General features: G+C 51.8%; 1 protein-coding gene across 2 annotated transcripts in view; it reads left to right on the forward strand.

The window, feature by feature from the left end:
- hormad1 (HORMA domain containing 1) overlaps nucleotides 1-22,309 on the forward strand; it is an 83,252-nt gene that overhangs the window by 45,638 nt on the left and 15,305 nt on the right. For both annotated transcript variants that reach the window (XM_072549001.1, XM_072549002.1), the window contains 4 exons: nucleotides 7,225-7,245; nucleotides 7,347-7,373; nucleotides 10,280-10,347; nucleotides 20,479-20,630. In XM_072549001.1, the coding sequence (XP_072405102.1) occupies nucleotides 7,225-7,245; nucleotides 7,347-7,373; nucleotides 10,280-10,347; nucleotides 20,479-20,630 (268 nt within the window). The remainder of the gene's footprint in view (nucleotides 1-7,224; nucleotides 7,246-7,346; nucleotides 7,374-10,279; nucleotides 10,348-20,478; nucleotides 20,631-22,309) is intronic.

Below are 22,309 nucleotides of genomic sequence, written 5' to 3' on the forward strand. Positions count from 1 at the left end.
GGGAGTGACAGATAGGGGGGGTGTAGGGGCTGGAGGGGGTGACAGGGATAGGGAGGGGGTGTTGAGGCTGGAGGAGATGACAGAGATAGGGAAGGGTGTAGGTGTCTGGAAGGGGTGACAGAGATAGGGAGGGGGTGCAGGGATTTGGAGGGAGTGACAGATAGGGAGGTGATGAAGGGGCTGGAGGGGGTGACGGATAGGGAGAGGGTGGAGGGGGCTGGAGGGGGTGACAGAGATAGGGAGGTGGTGTAGGGGCTGGAGGGGCTGACAGAGATAGGGAGGGGGGTGTAGGGGCTGGAGGGGGTGACAGAGATAGGGAGGGGGTGACAGAGATAGGGATGGGGTGTAGGGGTTGGAGGGAGTGACAGAGATAGGGAGGGGGTGTAGGGGCTGGAGGGGGTGACGGAGATTTGAAGGGGCTGGGGGGGGTGACAGAGATAGGGAGGGGGTGTAGGGGGCTGGAGGGGGTGACAGAGATAGGGAGGGGGTGTGGGGACTGGAGGGGGTGACAGAGATAGGGAGGGGGGTGTAGGGGCTGGAGGGGGTGACAGAGATAGGGAGAGGGTGGAGGGGCTGGAGGGGGTGACAGAGATAGGGAGAGGGTGTAGGGGCTGGAGGGGGTGACAGAGATAGGGAGGTGGTGTAGGGGCTGGAGGGGCTGACAGAGATAGGGAGGGGGTGTAGGGGGCTGGAGGGGGTGACAGAGATAGGGAGGGGGTTGTAGGGGCTGGAGGGGGTGACAGAGATAGGGAGGGGGTGACAGAGATAGGGAGAGGGTGGACTGGCTGGAGGGGGTGACAGAGATAAGGAGGGGGTATAGGGGCTGGAGGGGGTGACAGAGATAGGGAGGATGTGTAAGGGGTTGGAGGGGGTGACAGAGATAGGGAGGGGGTATAGGGGCTGGAGGGGGTGACAGAGATAGGGAGGGGGTGTAAGGGGGCTGGAGGGGGTGACAGAGATAGGGAGAGGGTTGAGGGGCTGGAGGGGGTGACAGAGATAGGGAGGGGGTGCAGGGATTTGGAGGGAGTGACAGATAGGGAGGTGATGAAGGGGCTGGAGGGGGTGACGGATAGGGAGAGGGTGGAGGGGGCTGGAGGGGGTGACAGAGATAGGGAGGTGGTGTAGGGGCTGGAGGGGCTGACAGAGATAGGGGGGTGTAGGGGCTGGAGGGGGTGACAGAGATAGGGAGGGGGTGACAGAGATAGGGATGGGGTGTAGGGGCTGGAGGGAGTGACAGAGATAGGGAGGGGGTGTAGGGGCTGGAGGGGGTGACGGAGATTTGAAGGGGCTGGGGGGGGTGACAGAGATAGGGAGGGGGTGTAGGGGGCTGGAGGGGGTGACAGAGATAGGGAGGGGGTGTGGGGACTGGAGGGGGTGACAGAGATAGGGAGGGGGGTGTAGGGGCTGGAGGGGGTGACAGAGATAGGGAGGGGGTGACAGAGATAGGGAGGGGGTGGAGGGGCTGGAGGGGGTGACAGAGATAGGGAGAGGGTGGAGGGGCTGGAGGGGGTGACAGAGATAGGGAGAGGGTGGACTGGCTGGAGGGGGTGACAGAGATAAGGAGGGGGTATAGGGGCTGGAGGGGGTGACAGAGATAGGGAGGATGTGTAAGGGGTTGGAGGGGTGACAGAGATAGGGAGGGGGTGTAGGGGCTGGAGGGGGTGACAGAGATAGGGAGAGGGTGGAGAGGCTGGAGGGGGTGACAGAGATAGGGAGGGGGTGTAGGGGGCTGGAGGGGGTGACAGAGATAGGGAGGGGGTGTAGGGGGCTGGAGGGGGTGACAGAGATAGGGAGGGGGTGTAGGGGCTGGAGGATGTTATTGAGATGAGGGAGGGGGTGTCGGGGGCTGGAGGGAGTCACAGAGATAGGGAGAGGGTGGAGGGGCTGGAGGGGGTGACAGAGATAGGGAGGGGGTGTAGGGGCTGGAGGGGGTGACAGAGATAGGGAGAGGGTGGAGGGGCTGGAGGGGGTGACAGAGATAGGGAGGGGGCGTAGGGGGCTGGAGGGGGTGACAGAGATAGGGAGGGGGTGTAGGGCTGGAGGATGTTATTGAGATGAGGGAGGGGGTGTCGGGGGCTGGAGGGAGTCACAGAGATAGGGAGAGGGTGGAGGGGCTGGAGGAGGTGACAGAGATAGGGAGAGGGTGGAGGGGCTGGAGGGGGTGACAGAGATAGGGAGGGGGTGTAGGCGCTGGAGGGGGTGACAGAGATAGGGAGGGGGTGGAGGGGTTGGAGGGGGTGACAGAGATAGGGAGGGGGTGTAGGGGTTGGAGGGGGTGACGAAGATAGGGAGGGGGTGTAGGGGCTGGAGGGGGTGACAGAGATAGGGAGGGGGTGTAGGGGCTGGAGGATGTTATTGAGATGAGGGAGGGGGTGGAGGGGGTTGGAGGATGTTATTGAGATGAGGGAGGGGGTGTAGGGGTTGGAGGATGTTATTGAGATGAGGGAGGGGGTGTAGGGGGTTGGATGATGTTATTGAGATGAGGGAGGTGGTGTAGGGGTTGGAGGATGTTATTGAGATGAGGGAGGGGGTGTAGGGGGCTGGAGGATGTTATTGAGATGAGGGAGGGGGTGTAGGGGGATGGAGGGGGTGACAGAGATAGGGAGGGGGTGTAGGGGCTGGAGGATGTTATTGAGATGAGGGAGGGGGTGTAGGGGGATGGAGGGGGTGACAGAGATAGGGAGGGGGTGTAGGGGCTGGAGGATGTTATTGAGATGAGGGAGGGGGTGTAGGGGGATGGAGGGGGTGACAGAGAAAGGGAGGGGGTGACAGAGATAGGGAGGGGGTGCAGGGGCTGGAGGATGTTATTGAGATGAGGGAGGGGGTGTAGGGGTTGGAGGATGTTATTGAGATGAGGGAGGTGGTGTAGGGGTTGGAGGATGTTATTGAGATGAGGGAGGGGGTGTAGGGGGATGGAGGATGTTATTGAGATGAGGGAGGTGGTGTAGGGGTTGGAGGATGTTATTGAGATGAGGGAGGGGGTGTAGGGGGATGGAGGGGGTGACAGAGAAAGGGAGGGGGTGACAGAGATAGGGAGGGGGTGCAGGGGCTGGAGGATGTTATTGAGATGAGGGAGGGGGTGTAGGGGTTGGAGGATGTTATTGAGATGAGGGAGGTGGTGTAGGGGTTGGAGGATGTTATTGAGATGAGGGAGGGGGTGTAGGGGGATGGAGGATGTTATTGAGATGAGGGAGGTGGTGTAGGGGTTGGAGGATGTTATTGAGATGAGGGAGGGGGTGTAGGGGGATGGAGGGGGTGACAGAGATAGGGAGGATGTGTAAGGGGTTGGAGGGGGTGACAGAGATAGGGAGGGGGTGTAGGGGCTGGAGGATGTTATTGAGATGAGGGAGTGGTTGCCAGAGGCATGGAAAGGATTGCCTGTGGGATTGACAATTTTAAAACGATGGGCTATTGTTGAAATGGGAGACAGTTAGGTGTCTGAGCACAGTGGGGTGTCACGGGAACAGTTTGGTCAGTTCCTAAGCTGGCATTATTTGGAACAGCATCGAGGTTGCAGAGGCTGAGTGATCAGCCGGGAATGGTTTGGAGTGGTCAAGTGTAGAGTTAACAATGACATGGGTGGGGCGTTATGCAAGGGGTGGAATGAGGCAGGGGCTGTACTATCTCTGTCAGCAACCCAAACCCCTCCCTCACCCCCACTGCAGTCACACTGTGAGAGTGATAACAACAAACAGGGAGGCATGGATTCCCTCCAGTGTGGAAGCAGGCCATTTGGCTCACTCCGACCCTCTAAGCAGCACCCCACGCCGACCCACCCCGTCTTCTCCATCCCTGTGAGCCGGCATTTCCCATGGCCAATCCACCCTAACCCGCACATCCCTGAGCACTATGGGACAATTTAGCATGGCCAATCCACCCTAACCCGCACATCCCTGAGCACTATGGGACAATTTAGCATGGCCAATCCACCCTAACCTGCACATCCCTGAGCACTATGGGACAATTTAGCATGGCCAATCCACCCTAACCTGCACATCCCTGGGGCACTATGGGACAATTTAGCATGGCCAATCCACCCTAACCTGCACATCCCTGGGGCACTATGGGACAATTTAGCATGGCCAATCCACCCTAACCTGCACATCCCTGGGCACTATGGGACAATTTAGCATGGTCGATCCACCCTAACCTGCACATCCCTGGGCACTATGGGGCAATTTAGCATGGCCAATCCACCCTAACCTGCACATCCCTGGACACTATGGGACAATTTAGCATGGCCAATCCACGCTAACCTGTACATCCCTGGGGCACTGTGGGACAATTTAGCATGGCCAACCCACCCTAACCTGCACATCCCTGGGCACTACGGGACAATTTAGCTTGGCCAACCCACCCTAACCTGCACATCCCTGGGCACTATGGGACAATTTAGCATGGCCAATCCACCCTAACCTGCACATCCCTGGGCACTACGGGACAATTTAGCATGGCCAATCCACCCTAACCTGCACATCCCTGGACACTATGGGGCAATTTAGCATGGCCAACCCACCCTAACCTGCACATCCCTGCACACTATGGGACAATTTAGCATGGCCAATCCACCCTAACCTGCACATCCCTGGGCACTACAGGACAATTTAGCATGGCCAATCCACCCTAACCTGCACATCCCTGGGCACTACAGGACAATTTAGCATGGCCAATCCACCCTAACCTGCACATCCCTGGGCACTATGGGACAATTTAGCACGGCCAATCCACCCTAACCTGCACATCATTGGGCACTATGGGACAATTTAGCATGGCCAATCCACCCTAACCTGCACATCCCTGGGGCACTATGGGACAATTTAGCATGGCCAACCCACCCTAACCTGCACATCCCTGGGCACTATGGGACAATTTAGCATGACCAATCCACCCTAACCTGCACATCCCTGGGCACTATGGGACAATTTAGCATGGCCAATCCACCCTAACCTGCACATCCCTGGGCACTACGGGACAATTTAGCATGGCCAATCCACCCTAACCTGCACATCCCTGGGCACTATGGGACAATTTAGCATGGCCAATCCACCCTAACCTGTAATTCTTTGGACTGTGGGAGGAACCCAGAGCACCCGGAGGAAGCCCACGCAGACACGGCGGGGGGAGAATGTTCATGCTCCACACAGACAGTTGCCTGAGGGTGGAATCGAACCTAGCTCCCTGCTGCTGTACGGCAGTGGGGCTAACCACTGAGCCACCCTGCTACTCTAAATCTGATAACAGCAGGGAAGAAGCTGTTCTTGAATCTGTTGGCGTGTGTTTTCCCACTTCAGTCTCATCTGTCTGATGGAAGGTGGTGGAAGAGAGTATAACTGGGGCGGGAGGTATCTTTGATTACGTTGGCTGTTTTCCCGAGGCAGCGGGAAGTATAGACGGAGCCGTAGGATGGGAGGCTGGTCTTTGTGCTGTGCTCCCATCGCTCTGTAATTCCCTGTGGTCCTGGGCAGAGCAGTTGCCGTACCAAGCCGTGATACATCCGGTTCGACTGCTTTCTACGGTGCATCTGTAAAAAAAACGGCCAAGAGTCCTCGTGGACGTGCCAAATGTCCTTGGCCCCCTGAGGAAGTCGAGGCGTTGGTCTACCTTCTGGGCTGTTGCGTTGACGTGAGTGGACCAGGATAGATTGTCGATGGTATTCCCTCCTCAGAAAATGACCCCCTCCGACTCAGCAACATGATACAAACGGGGGGGGGGGTGTGTCCTCAACTCGGCTTCCTGATGTCAGCGATCAGCCCCTTTTGCTGACAAGGAGGGGGAGATCGTAGTCTTTACACCACGCCGCTGAGCTCTCCGTCTCTTTGCTGTGCTCTGGCTCGTCGTTGTGTGTGATCCGACCCCGCTACAGTGGGGTCATCCGCAGCTTTGTGAATGGGGTTTGAGCTGAATGTAGGCACACAGTTGTGAGTGTGTAAGGAGTACAGTAAGGGGCTGAGTACGCCGCCTTGTGGGGCACTGGTGTTGAGGATTATTGCAGCGGAGGTGCCACGTTACTGCTTACGGGTCAGGAAGTTGAGGATCCAGTTGCAGAGTGGGAGAGCAGAGTCCCAGGTCTCGGGCTCTGGAGATGAGGTGTGTTGGAACGATGGTGTTGAAGGCAGAACGAAAGTCAATCAATAGGAGCCTGATGTAGGTGCCCTTGTTATCCAGACGTTCCAGGGATGAGTGTAGATTAGATTCCCTACAGCATGGAAACAGACCCTTCGGTCCAACCCGACCATGCCGACCAGATCTCCCAACCCAATCTAGTCCCACCTACCAGCACCCTTCCTATTCATATCTTCATCCAGATGCCTTTTAAATGCTGTCATTGTACCAGCCTCCACCACTTCCTCTGGCAGCTCATTCCATACACGTACCACCCTCTGTGTGAAAAAGTTGCCCCTCAGGTCCCTTTCCCCTCTCACCCTAAACCTATGCCCCTCTAGTTCTGGGCTTCCACCACCCCCCAGAGAAAAGACTTTTTGCCTATTTATCCTATCCATGCCCCCTCATGGTTTTATAAACCTCTATAAGGTCACCCCTCAGCCTCCGACGCTCCAGGGAAAACAGCCCCAGCCTGTTCAGCCTCTCCCTGTAGCTCAAACCAACAACGTCCTTGTGAATCTTTTCTGAACCCTTTCAAGTTTCACAACATCCTTCCTAGAGCAGGGAGACCAGAATTGCACGCAATATTCCAACAGTGGCCTAACCAACATCCTGTACAGCCGTAACATGACCTCCCAACTTCTGTACTCAATACTCTGACCAATAAAGGAAAGCATACCAAAGTTGCCTCAGACCAGCGCAGTATGACTCTCTGTACCAGGTCCTCATGCCTTGGTTTCTCCTTGTAGGCTGGGAGGAGGAGCACCGACCTCTGGTCTGTGTACTGATGCCGGCTGAGGGGCAGAGATATTGGCGAGCTCCCTTGCTGTTCGTGCTCGTGACCCTGGGAGCGTTTTGGACCGTCCTAAGAGGACCCCCCTCGCAGTGGCAGCCCTTATCAAGCGATACAACAATTCCCTCAATCCCGGCGCCGGGAACGCCAGAGGCTAGAGCACTACCGGCTGGGCCGTGGGGGCTGACACACGGAAGCGAAGGCATTTGGCGGAGGACGGGGCAGAATATATTTACATGAAAGATTTAATCGGTGTGTAATAACGCAACATGAGCAGCCATGGAAACATGTATACCCACTAAAACTATCTTCTGCCTTCCTTTAAACAGCTACGGATGCTGATTTTAGCCGTGAGTATTTTGTTAGCTTCATTCTGAAACACTGACTTCCACTCGCTGATCCACGGCTGATGGCTTTCCTTACGCCTTTCCTTGTTTACTTTGGTTCACAGATCTACACCAATGAGGAAGACCCTCAGGTAACTTGCTCTCTTTAGCGTACTCACGGTGGGGTAAAACCAAACCTAGATTGAAAATCTGGCTCCACAAATTCACTTGAGCTTTCACTTTTGGTGTCCAGTGCTGCAATGTTTTCCAACTTCTTCCCTCGCACCTTCCTTTTAGACTTGACCTTCCCTTTCCTGGTCTTCTGTTCCTACTTTCATCCGTTCACTGCAATCCTTCTGTCTCTCCTCTCTACGTTTCCTGCTCTCACTCCTTTTTTGCATCCTCCTCTCCTTTCTGTTTGCACTTTTCATTTTGTCTCTCTCTGCAATTTCCCATCTTCCCCCTCTTCCCTTGTTGCTCGGTTCAGTCTCCTTCGCCCTTCCAATAAGATCATCTCCTGTTCAAATTGGGGCTCAAGCGTGCCCCCAGGTCTTCTACAAGGACCCTGTGAGGTGTTCCAGGCCTCAAGGAGTTTTCCCGCTCCAGGTACGGCAACGATGGGCACATCCACCTTGCTGCTACCACCAAACGTCCAGGCTCCGGGCCTACCAGAGCCAAGTGTTCCCTCTCCAGACACTGCCACTGCCAAGGTTCCAGGTTCTGGGCCTACCAGAGGCAGGAGTCCGCACTCCAGGCACCACTACCACAAAGAATCCAAACTCTGGGCCTACCACTGCCAGACGTTCCTGTTCTGGCAACCACTACTGCCAAGGATCCAGGCTTCGGGCCTACCAGAGCCAGGAGTCCCTGCTGCAGGCACCACCACTGCCTAAAGTCCAGGCTTCGGGCCTACCAGAGCCAGGAGTTCCTGCTCCAGGCACCACCACTGCCAAGAGTCCAGGCTCTGGGCCTACTAGAGCCAGGAGTTCCTACTCCAGGCACTTCCAATGCCAAGAATCCAGGCTTCAGGCCTACCAGAGACAGGAGTTCCTACTCCAGGCACTTCCAATGCCAAGAGTCCAGGCTTCGGGCCTACCAGAGACAGGAGTTCCTGTTTCAGGTACCCCCACTGACAAGAATCCAGACTGTGGGCCTATCAGAGTCAGGAGTCCCTACTCCAGGCACCGTCACTGCCAAGAGTCCAGGCTCCAGGGCTACCACAGCCAGGAGTCCCTGCCCTGGGCACTGAGGAATGCCAAGCCTCTGCCCCTCCGACACCTCTCCAGTCCTGAATGTGAAGAAAGAAAGGTAAAAGAAAAAAGGATAAAAAGGAGAGAGAGAGAGGAAAGGATGTCGCCGGCCTGGAACGAACAGGCTGAAAAGCCCGTACACTGCTAGTGCCGCCATCTTGAACTACCTTGCCTTTCTTCGTGCCTCAATTCACTCATCCGTACTTCAGTCCTCTGCTGTTCTGACCTGCGCAATTGTTCCTTTGTGTTCATAGAATTTAGGAACAGGAGGAGGCTGTTCAGCCCAATATATCTGATGGACCATTAAAACAGATCATGGCTGGTGATCCACCTAATGGGAGACCATTTCCCCCCATTATCACTACATTCCTTGGAGCAGCGCAGTTTGATCGAGATAAATAAGGTCCTGAGGGGCCTAGGCAGAGTGATGGGAAGGCACGGTTTCTATCGGTAGAGCGGTGCCGGGGGGGTGTGGATTTAAGGGAGAGCTAGAAGGCTTAGGGGAGAAATATCTTCACTCAGAGGGTGGTGGAAGTCTGAGTCTCACTGAGATGGAAACTCTTGTGATGATGTCGTTCCTTTAACAGGGTTATGCTGTCCTTATCTTCAGAGAGCAGTGATTCCGAAACCTCTCGGGTTTTAGGACCGGTTTGATTCCAGCTAACAGATATTGTCTCAGGCAAAAGGCTTTCCAGTTTAAAATAAAATTGCTTGTGCAGTGAAAGGGGAGTGGCCAGTGCCTCCATCTCACCTTTTCTCTGGCTTGGTTTGGTTTTTGCAGTCTGGCTGTTCACTGAAAGCAGTCACTTAGAGGCAGCTGGTCAATGTTGGTATAGACAAGGTAGACTGAGATAAGCTTTTTCCCAAGGTGAAGGATTCAATAGCGAGAGGTCACGTTTTCAAGCTGAGAGGTAAAAAAGTTCAAGGGTAATACACATGGCAAATACTTCACACAGAGGGTGGTGGGTACCTGGAACACAGAGGTGGTAGAGGTAGGCACGGGAGATTCATTACAGAGGCGACTGGGCAGATGTATGAGTAGGTGGGGAGCAGAGGGATACAGATGCTTAGGAGTTGGGCGACAGGTTTAGAGAGTGGATTTGAATCGGCTCAGGCTTGGAGGGCCGAAGGGCCTGTTCCTGGGCTGGAAATTTCCTTTGTTCTTTCTTTTTCTTTGAAACAGCGACGTGAAAGAAGGTGTTCCATGCTGAGTCCCTCTGTCATCTCTCTCTCTCTCTCGCCTGTGAGACCCCATATTTGATTGTACCTTTTTTTTGGCCAAGGGGTGTTTATGAGGATTGTTCGCAAGTATTTGGAACTGCATCATTAAGATGGGATAATTTGCTGGGTTTTCGGAGCAGTTAAGTTATTCTGTATTCTGCTCTCTTTTGTTTGTGTTTCATTCAGTAATCCTGGAAATAGATCCCGTTTGATCAGCTGCGTCCCTCCTGGAATACCCCGCGTTACACCTGCTTAAAACAACTGGCAAAGTTAGGGTCTGGGCAACTTTGTTGAAAGGTTCGAATGGGGTGTCTGGCCTGACTCTCCTAACATTGAAGCAGACTTGAGATATTCACTTGTGTTGCCATCGCCTCCAGAGTTATAGGCCAGCAATGCAATTGGTCCCGTCAGCTGGACACGATGGACCAAATGTCCTCCTTCTGTGCTCTAACCCGTTTGTGTAGAGCAGCTGGTGTGGCTGAACTGGTGGGGTGCCGGGGGAATATGGATACCATCCTTCAGTTGTTCCATACTCAGTGAGGGGAGCTTGATCGTCTATTGCTTACTGTTCAATTCTTCCATTTTAGACGATCACAGAATGTTACCAGTTTAAGTTCAAGTACCTGGCGAGCGGGCCCACCATGGACTTTGCAAGGTAGGCTTCCACGTCCAGACTTCTATCTCAGCGCTGTAGTGCCCTGTCCATGTCTGAGTGTATACTTATGTAATGGGGCATCATGTTGAGGTTGTACAGGACATGGGTGAGGCCTCTTCTGGAATACTGTGTCCAGTTCTGGCCGCCCTGTGACAGGAAGGATATTGTTAAGCGGGAGAGCGTTCAGAAGAGATTTACCAGGGACATTGCCGGGTATGGAAAGTTTCAGTGATGATGGTGGGCTAGGACGTTTTCTACTGGAAATGTAGGAGGTTGAGAGGTGACCTATAAAATACTGAGGGGTCTAGACAGAGTTAATGGTAACTGTCTTTTTCCTGGGATGGGGGGGATTTCAAGACTAGGGTGCACATTTTCAAGATGAGAGGAGAAAGATTTTAAAAAGACAGTTTTTTTACACAGAGAGTGGAATTGTTACAACACGGAGGTGAATTCCTCTGTTAGGTAAACCCAAACACCCAGCAAAGGTCGCCTTGCCTCGTAACCAGTTTAAAACAGACAACTCCCAAATCCCACGATTTAAAGAAAATAACATCAATTTATTTTTTAAACTCTAAAATAACAATTAAGTAACAATTCTAAGCCCCCCTTTCTCTTAACTGCCTACTATCTGCCTCCAACTCTATGACAATATGCTGTTCCAGTAAAACACTTATTAAAATTATATTGAATAATTTCAAAACCACACAGCCGCCCTCTTCCGACTGAAGATCTCCCTGGATTGTCTTCTTTCTTTATACTGCGAGTATGTTTCATATGGAAGGGTACCTTTGATAGAGAGTGTTTCCCAATTTGTTGGAGAGCAGGATGTTTGGGTGTTAATATCCTGGGGTATAATTGAACAGATGACAGTGCAAAGTGGCCAAGCAGAGGTGGATATCCAAGTTCGGTATCCATGGGGATGGCCTCAACCGGGACCTTGGGTTCTTCTCACACTGCAGGTGACCCCACTGTAAGATACACTCTCTCTCACACACACACACTCACACACTCACACACACACTCACACACACACTCACACACACACTCACCTACAGGCCCACACATTCACGCAGACCGTTTCTCATACATAAGCTGTCTCTCATATGCTCACACGTACACCCCCATCTCACAGACACACACTCACACAGACACACACACACAGACACACACACACACACCCATCACACCCACACACACTCACACACTCACACACTCACACACTCACACACTCACACACTCACACACACACACCCACAGACACTCTCACACACACACACACTGACACACACACTGACACACACACACACTCACACACACACCCACAGACACACACACACACACAGACACACACACACACCCACACACACACACACACACACACACAGACACACACACACACACCCACACCCACCCACACCCACCCACACACAGACACACACACACACACACACACACACACACTCTCACACACACACACAGACACACAGACACACACACACACCCATCACACAGACACACACACACAGACACACACACACACATACAGACACACACACACACCCCCATCACACACACACACCCATCACTCACTCTCACACACACACACACACACACACACACACACACACACACACACACACACCCTCTCACAGACTTATACTCCATTACACTCACACTCTCTCACGGACACTCACAGGCACCTGTGCACACCCTCTACGGGGTGAATATGTACATACCAAATCACATTTCAGTTTACTCAAAAACCGCATAAGTCCCCCGTAAGATTCTGTAAATCCCACTTTAGAAGTGGAATCAGTCTGACCCAACATTGGGGCACAGACAGACTTTAACCTCACACCTTCAGTGCTGCGATGGCACCTGTTGTTAAAGCTAACTTGAGAATGTAACTTTAAAAAGTTCAGGAATTTACAAATGAAGGAACCAAAACTAACATGATCATTCTAAAAGATGAAAGACTCAAGCTAAGTGTGTTCAATATTACATACAATGACACTGCAATCCTGTTGCTATAAATTCTATGTCTTATGATCCTGTTGCACAGCCATCTGATGATGGAGCAGCGCTTGGAAAGCTAGTCATAGAGTCATAGAGATATACAGCATGGAAACAACTCGCCCAAGCTGACCAGATATTCTAATCTCGTCCCATTTGCCAGCACTTGGCCCATCTCCCTCCAAACCCTTCCTATTCACATCCCCATGCAGATGCCTTTTAAATGTTGCAATTGTACCAGCCTCCACCACTTCCTCTGGCAGCTCATTCCACACACGTACCACCCCCTGTATGAAAAAGTTGCCCCTTAGGCCCCTTTTAAATCTTTCTCTCCTCACCTCAAACCTATGCCCTCTAGTTTTGGACTCCCCTACCTTGGGGAAAAGAACTTGACTACTCAACTTGTCTGTGCCCCTCGTGATTTTATACACCCCTCAGCCTCCGATGCTCCAGGGAAAACAGCCCCAGTTTATTCAGCCTCTCCCAAGAGGTCTCAGATAATAGTGTCCGATTAGTATCTCTGCAGCCTGGTGTTGATGATCAATGCGCCCACTTTGTCATAAAGATTGTTGTCTTCACCATCTTCCATTAGTGCCACAGTTGTATCAAAAAAGTGTTTGGACCTTTCCTCTCAACGTTTGAGATAGCTGGTGCTTCCAAGTAAACCTGTCGGACCTGGTGTTGTGTGATTTTTATTTTAACATGGTCCACTCCAGTATAACACCAGCATCCCCACAACATGACTCGCACTTAACCGTACAGCACACGCCTTCAACTTCATAACTCCCAGAGGAAGTGGTGGATGTGGCGACAGTCACAATGTTTAAAAGACATTTGGATCAGTACATGAATGGGAAAGGTTTGGAGGGATATGGGCCAGGAGTAGGCAGGTGTGGGCCTAGTTTAGTTTGGGATCATGTTCGGCATGGACTGGTCGGACCAAAGGGTCTGTTTCACTCTCTGACAGTATTGATACTACTGCTCCCTCAGGCATTCTGAGTCACTCAGGCAAACATGTCCTTTTTATATAGTGAGGAAGACACGTCTCCCTTTTCCACAGGGGGCACGTCCACATTTGTCCCCTTACGATACCCCTTTGTAGGCTCCCTCTCTTCCTCTTGACTTTCCATCTTATCATTGGCAAATATAGCTGCGATGCATATGGTCCTTGCATCCGTGCCATTGATTTACAAAAGTCCAACTTACAAATATGATCCCACACAAAGTTGTGTAAAATCCTGATAGTGTGGAAACAGACCATTCGGCCCATCGAGTCCACACCAGCCCCCCGAAGCATCCCATCCGGACCCACTCACCACCGCCCCACCATTTTCCACGGCTAACCTAGCCTAACCTGCACATCCCTGGGCACTACGGAACAATTTAGCATGGCCAATCCACCCTAACCTGTACATCCCTGGACACTACGGGACAATTTAGCATGGCCAATCCACCCTAACCTGCACATCCCTGGGGCACTATGTGACAATTTAGCATGGCCAATCCACCCTAACCTGCACATCCCTGGGGCACTATGGGACAATTTAGCATGGCCAATCCACCCTAACCTGCACATCCCTGGGCACTACGGGACAATTTAGCACGGCCAATCCACCCTAACCTGCACATCCCTGGGGCACTATGGGACAATTTAGCATGGCCAATCCACCCTAACCTGCACATCCCTGGGGCACTACGGGACAATTTAGCATGGCCAATCCACCCTAACCCGCACATCCCTGGGCACTATGGGACAATTTAGCATGGCCAATCCACCCTAACCTGCACATCCCTGGGCACTACGGGACAATTTAGCATGGCCAATCCACCCTAACCTGCACATCCCTGGGCACTACGGGACAATTTAGCACGGCCGAACCACCCTAACCTGCACATCCCTGGGGCACTATGGGACAATTTAGCATGGCCAATCCACCCTAACCTGCACATCCCTGGGCACTACGGGACAATTTAGCACGGCCGAACCACCCTAACCTGCACATCCCTGGGCACTATGGGACAATTTAGCATGGCCAATCCACCCTAACCTGCACATCCCTGGGCACTACGGGACAATTTAGCATGGCCGAACCACCCTAACCTGCACATCCCTGGGCACTATGGGACAATTTAGCATGGCCGATCCACCCTAACCTGCACATCCATGGACACTACGGGACAATTTAGCATGGCCAATCCATCCTAACCTGCACATCCGGCACTATGGGACAATTTATCATGGCCAATCCATCCTAACCTGCACATCCCTGGAAACTACGGGTCAACTTAGCATGGCCAATCCACCCTAACCTGCACATCCCTAGACACTATGGGACAATTTAGCATGGACAATCCATCCTAACCTGCACATCCCTAGACACTATGGGACAGTTTAGCATGGCCAATCCACCCTAACCTGCACATCCCTGGACACTATGGGACAATTTAGCATGGCCAATCCACCCTAACCTGCACATCCCTAGACACTATGGGACAGTTTAGCATGGCCAATCCACCCTAACCTGCACATCCCTGAGCACTATGGGACAATTTAGCATGGCCAATCCACCCTAACCTGCACATCCCTGGGCACTACGGGACAATTTAGCATGGCCAATCCAACCTAACCTGCACATCCCTGGGCACTATGGGACAATTTAGCATGGCCTGTCCACCCTAACCAGCACATCCCTGGGCACTATGGGACAATTTAGCATGGCCTGTCCACCCTAACCAGCACATCCCTGGGCACTATGGGACAATTTAGCATGGCCAACCCCCCCAACCTGTACATCTCTGGACACAACGGGGCAATATGGCATGGCCAATCCATCCTAACCTGCACATTCCTGGGCACTATGGGACAATTTAGCATGGCCAATCCACCCTAACCTGCCCATCCCTGGTTACTGTGGGACAAGTTAACATGGACTATCCCCGTAACCTGCACATCCCTGGGCACTACAGGGCAATTTAGCATAGCCAATCCACTCTAACCTGCACATCTTCGGACTGTGGGGGGAAGCCGGTGGGGTTGATTGGTGCAGGTGTTCCAGAGATGTTGTCTGAACTGCTCTGCGAGAAGGTGTCTGGGGTCTCCCCAGTGTAGAGGAAACTGCATTGGGAGCAACAGTGCCAGTAAGTGACATGTCTCCTCTACATTGAGGAGACCGGACGCCTTCTTGCAGAACGCTTCAGAGAAGATCTTCGGGACACCCGCACCAATCAACCCCTCCATCCCGTGGCCCAACATTTCAACTCCCCCTCCCACTCTGCCAAGGACACGCAGGTCCTGGGCCTCCTCCACCGCCGATCCCCCACCACCCGACACCTGGAGACAGAACGCCTCATCTTCTGCCTTGGGACAATTCAACCCCAGGGCGTCAATGTGGACTTCACCAGTTCCCTCATTTTCCCTCTTCCCACCTCACCGCAGTTCCAACCTTCCAGCTCAGCACCATCCTCATGATTTGTCTAACCAGTCAATCTTCCTTCCCACCTATCCGTTTCACCCTCCCCTCTGACCTATCACCTTTACCCCCACCTTCATCTACCTATTACCCTCTCAGCTACCTTCCCCAGCCCCCCCTTCCCATTTATCTCTCCACCCCTGAGGCTCCTTGCCTCATTCCCGATGAAGGGCTTTTGCCGGAAATGACGATTTTCCTGCTCCTCGGATGCTGCCTAACCAGCTGTGCTTTTCGAGCACCACTCTAATCTTGACTGTAATCTCCAGCATCTGCACTGCCCACTTCTGCCTTAAGTATTTTGTTATTCTGTTCGTCCTTTGAGACTTAATGAGTCTTGGTTGCTCGCCCAGCTGAGAGCTCAGACTTTCTCAGCTTCGAAGAACCACTTCAGGGTTCCTTCCAAACACTAGTGTAATCTATTTCTTAGCCTTTCAAAACTAACTCTTTTTCTCTTGGAGAAACTGTTTCGTACATGTAACTTCAAGCAGGGCCCTGTGAATTTGAAATAATAGCTTTCCAAACTACAGGTTTCCCTTAAACAAAAAAAACCTGACTCTTCAAACTTGTCCTCTTCAGTGTTTGCTCGAAAATCTCCCGATGCAAAGAACAGTCCGTTGTCCCCAGGACCATCTGACACTGGTTCAAAGAGGATTGTGGTCCCAGCAAATTAATAATTAAATGCAGACTAAAACCCACATGCCACTAGTTCCAAATCTAAACTCTGAGATAAATAATGCTTTATATACAACACATCTTAGATCACATACTCTACTAAACATAGCCTGCCAAGTAAAAAAGACACATTAATCCTTACTGTCTGCTTCCTATTAGCTTGTCAATTATATATTCCCCTGCATTACGCTGCCACTTCTTGCATCTTAATCTTTGATATTTTCAAATTCATTTGCAAATCCAAGTGCATTACATTCCCAGTTTCCTCTTTATCCAACGTTGCTTCCTAATTCCTCAAGCAAGACTAAACGATTACTTAAGCACAATTTCCCCTTCACAAAAACCACTAACTGTGAGGTGGATAAATGCGAATTCATCCACTTTGGTCACAAAAGCAGGAAGACCGATTATTCTCCGAAAGGTGGCAGCTTCGGAGAAGGTGAGTTGCAGTGAGACCTGGGTGCCATGGTGGAACAGTCGCTGAAGGTCGGCATGCAGCTGGCGAGGAGAGCTGCATGGCACGTTGGCATTCATCGCGAGGGGATTTGAATTTCGGAGTACTGTTGTCTTGCTGCAGTTAGACAGGGCCTCAGTGAGGCCACAGCTTGAGTATTATTGTGCAGTTTTAAAACTGAGGAAGGACAGTCTTGCTATTGAGGGAGTTGAGCGGAGGTTCCCCCACACTGGTTCCCAGGATGACAACACTGACATGTGGAGAAAGACTGGATTGACTGGGACTTGTACTCGCTGGAATTTAGAAGAATGAGGGGGATCTCATCGGAACATGTGAAATTCCTGACAGGACAGTATATGGCAGGAATGTTCCCGATGTTGGGGAGGTCCAGAACGAGGTGGGGGTGGGGGTTTGCAGTCTAAGACTAAGGGGCTAAGCCGTTCACAACTGAGGTGAGGAAGAATTCCTTCACTCGGAGAGTTGTGCACGTGTGGAATACTCTCCCAGAGGAAGCTGTCGGGGTCAGATACATTCAAGATGGGGAGGTGCCGGTGTTGGACTGGGGATGGACAAAGTTAAAAAGCACACAGCGCCAGGTGATATATTCAAGAGGGAGCCGGATGTGGCCCTTGCGGCCAAAGGGATGAAGGGGTCCAGAGAGAGAGGGCGGGAGTGGGATACTGAGATTGCATGATCAGCCACGGTCCAATTGAATGGTGGGGCAGCCTCAAAGGGCCGAATGGCCTGCTCCTGCTCCTATGTTTGACCCCACCTGATCACATTATGATTTACCCTCCTATACCCTCTGTAACAATGGACTCCAGTGACTTCCCGATGTCAGATGTTAGGCCCAGCTAACCTATAGTTTCCTGCTTTCGTCTCCCTTCTTCCTACAATGACGGTGTTCCGTTGACCCTCTTCCAATCAGTTGACTCCTGACTGCTGTCTGAAGCAGCCTTAGCTGGTTTATTCCGGAAGGTGACTCTAAGGGATTTGGGGATGGGCAGCTTAGGGTTTCTCCCAGCAATGCCCATGTCCTGTGAATGAATAAAAACCACTTGGGACTTCCCTGGTTTGCTTTTGGCTTAACCACTGTACATTGATGTTGAAGGGCGCAAATTCTAATAGCGTTGAGGGCAGGACTTTTCTGATTTAGCAGGAAACCTGCAGGTTCAGGGTGGCTGGAGGAGGCTCCCTCACTGTTGGAACTTCAGTGGTTTGGGCAGGCCAATTCAACCAGGGAGGAAAATACCATGTCTGCACAGGGTTATTTTGCAATCTAGCTTTGTCGATTCACCCCTACACACATACACACACACACAAGTACACACACGTGCACACACGCACACACATACTCTCTCTCACACACATACAGACACACATGCACACAGATACTCACACATATGCACAGACACACACACGCACACATACTTCTATATACATGCACACACATACACTCACAGACGCACACACCCTCATAAGCACACAAACTCTCTCACATTCTCGCATATGTACACGTGCATGCCCGCACACACATACTCACACACATGCTCACACAGACACATACACACATATGTACATGCTCTCTCACACGCATTCTCTCACACTCATGCACACACATGGCGCACACACACTTGCGCACATGCACACACACACAGACACACACACACCACTCTCTCACACATTCAGGCACATACTCATACACAGAGGCATACTCTCACACACACACTACCGCAGACACACACACACACATACATACTCTGACACACATGCACACACACTACCGCTAACACACACACACATACTCTGACACACACACACACACTACTGCAAACACACACACACATACTCTGATACACACACACACCCCCACACACACACTACCGCAAATACGCACACACATACTCTGATACACACACACCCCCACACACACTACCGCAAACACGCACACACACACTCTGACAGACACACACACACGCACACACTACCACAAACACACACACACATACTCTGACACACACACACCCACACACACACTACCGCAAACACACACACACAGACACACACACACCCACACACACACTACCGCAAACACACACACACATACTCTGACACACACACACCCACACACACACACACTACCGCAGACACACACACACGTATACTCTGACACACATGCACACACACTACCGCAAACACACATACTCTGACACACACACACGCACTGCATCGTTAACACAGTTTCCTCTCTAGACCATTATCCAACAAACTCTGACCCCGAGTCCCAGAAGGAGATGTCATGGACAAGTGAGCCTCAGAGCAGTCCAAGACATTGATTTTTAGTGGGGGGGGGGGGGGGGTACCTTAAAGGAGGAACAAGAGATGTGGAGAGGTTAAGGGAGGGGATTCCAGAATCTAGGGCCCCCAGGCATCCAAATGCACGGCTGAAAGTGCTGTAGTGACAGAAATCGCAGGTCCACCAGCCCAGAATGAAATGGTGCAAATAACTTGCATTCCTGATGTTGAAGATGCCAACCTTGTTTGGCACAACCCCCGTGCCCCCACCCCACCCCCTCTGAAAGGGTGTGTGTTGTAAATCTCACAGCCCTGCCTGCTTTGTGTGAGACTGTAATTTGCAACTCCAGTCAGTTTGCCAAACATGATTTCCTTTCCACCAGACCATGTTGACTCTGCCTGATTGCACTGAGTTTTTCTGAGGCCCCCCCCACCAATCTGAGATAGGGACGAAGAGAAGTGTTTCTGTCAGTGAGCCTGTGAAATCCTGCTCCCCAGCGAGTAGTGAAAGTTGGTTGTTGCATATTTCACAGGCTGACATGGATAGAATCAAAGGGTCCTGGGGCAATAGAGTCATAGTGTCATGTACAGAACAGAAACAGACCCTTTGGTCCAAGTCATCCATGCCAGCCAGATATCTAGTCGCATTTGCCAACATTTGGCCCATACCTCTCTAACCCCTTCCGATTCATGTCCCCATCCAGATGCCTTTTAAATGCTGTCATTGTACCAGCCTCAACCACTTCCTCTGGCAGCTCATTCCATACACGTACCACTCTCTGCGTGAAAAAGTTGCCCCTTAGGTCCCTTTTAAATCTCTCCACTTCACCCAAACCTATGCCCCTCTAGTTCTGGACACCCCCACCTCAGGGAAAAGACCTTGTCTTTTTACCCTATCCATGCCCCTCATGATTTTATAAACCTCTATAAGGTCACCCCTCAGCCTCCGACGCTCCAGGGAAAACGGCTTCAGCCTCTCCCTGTAGCTCAAACCCTCCAACATCCTTGTAAATCGTTTCTGAACCCTTTCAAGTTTCACAACCTCCCTCCTATCGCAGGGAGACCAGACTTGAACGCAGTATTCCAAAAGTGGCCCAACCAGGGGGAGAGTAACAGGAAAGTGGAGTTGTAGCCGTGGTCAGATGGTCTCGAAAAGCAGAGCAAGCCTTGAGAGGCCAAACAGCCTGCCACACTTTCACCATATCCCCGTGCGTGTGTTCCTTGCAGCAACAACAAGAAAATCAGCAGCACTGTCAGCTGTTCGGACACGAAGAAAACCAGCATCTTGCTGATTCGCAAGCTCTACGTCCTGATGCAGAGCCTGAGACCCCTCCCCAACAATATCTGCCTGAAAATGAAGCTGTCCTACTATGATGAAGGTAATGTACTGCGTCACTGTGTGTGCACGTTCACCCACCACCCCTCCCTGCCTTGCTGTGTTACGTGGGCAATGATAAAGCCCTCTCTTCTCTCGCCATCGCTATAGCGACGGTGCCCATCAACAGGAATGCAGTTTGTCTTTCCAGACTGGAGGCCTGTGACCAGCGGTGTGCCACAAGGATCGGTGCTGGGTCCACTGCTTTTCCTCATCAATATAAGTAGTTTGGATGTGAACCTTGGAGGTATGGTTAGTAAGTTTGCAGATTCAGGGTGCAGTGGGCAGTGAAGAAGGTTACGTCAGAGTACAAAGAGATCTAGATTTGATGGGCCGAGGAGTGGCAGATGGAGTTTAATTTAGTTAAATGTGAGGTGCTGGAAGGCAAATCTTAGCAGGACTTATACACTTAATGGTAAAGTCCTGGGGAGAGTTGCTGAACAAAGAGACCTTGGAGTGCAGGTTCATAGCTCCTTGAAAGTGGAGTCGCAGGTAGATAGGATAGTGAAGAAGGTGTTTGGTATGCTCTCCTTTATTGGTCAGAGTATTGAGTACAGGAGTTGGGAGGTCATGTTGTGGCTGTACAGGACATTGGTTCGGCCACTGTTGGAATATTGCATGCAATTCTGGTCTCCTTCCTATCGGAAAGATGTTGTGAAAGATGTTATGAATGATGTTTGGGCGGCACGGTGGCACAGTGGTTAGCACTGCTGCCTCACAGCACCAGAGACCCGGGTTCAATTCCCGCCTCAGGTGACTGCCTGTGTGGAGTTTGCATATTCTCCCCGTGTCTGCGTGGGTTTCCTCCGGGTGCTCCGGTTTCCTCCCACAGTCCAAAGATGTGCAGGTCAGGTGAATTGGCTATTCTAAATTGCCTGTAGTGTTAGGTAAGGGGTAAATGTAGGGGTATGGGTGGGTTGTGCTTCGGCGGGGCGGTGTGGACTTGTTGGGCCGAAGGGCCTGTTTCCACACTGTAAGTAATCTAATTGAAACTTGAAAGGGTTCAGAAAAGACTTACAAGGATGTTGCCAGGGCTGGAGGGTTTGAGCTACAAGGAGAGGCTGAACAGGCTGGGGCTGTTTTCTTTGGAGTGTTGAAGGCTTTATAATGGTTTATAAAATCATTAGGGGGCATGGATAGGGTAAATAGACAAGGTCTTTCCCATGGGGTGGGGGAGTCCAGAACTAGAGGGGCATAGGTTTAGGGTGAGAGGGGGAGGATATATTATGCACGCAGAGGGTGGTGCATAAATGGAACGTGCTGCCAGACGAAGTGGTGGAGGCTGGTACATTGCAACATTTAAAAACCTGAGGATGGGCATGTGAATAGGAAGGGTCTGGAGGGATATGGGCTGGGTGCTGACAGGTGGGACGAGGTTAATGTCGGATATCTGGGTCAGCATGGGCAAGTGGGACCAAAGGGTCTCTTTCTGTGCTGTCCGATTCTATGACTGTGATTCTAAGTGGATGTGATAATGATTCACCGGGATGATCAGCAGCAGCTCAGTGTAGATCATGGAGAATCGACTCAGCCTGCCAGCATTACTCTCTGTAGTACAGATGGTTGATTGAAGTGCTGTGCTCACAAGGCTTAGTTGGAAAACCCTTCAAGACTGGCGATTTCTACCACTGGCCACAGCATTGCGTCCATTTCATTTTAGGAAGGATGCGAAAGCAGTAGATT

This window comes from Chiloscyllium punctatum, chromosome 28, assembly GCF_047496795.1.
Source record: "Chiloscyllium punctatum isolate Juve2018m chromosome 28, sChiPun1.3, whole genome shotgun sequence".
NCBI lineage: Eukaryota > Metazoa > Chordata > Chondrichthyes > Orectolobiformes > Hemiscylliidae > Chiloscyllium > Chiloscyllium punctatum.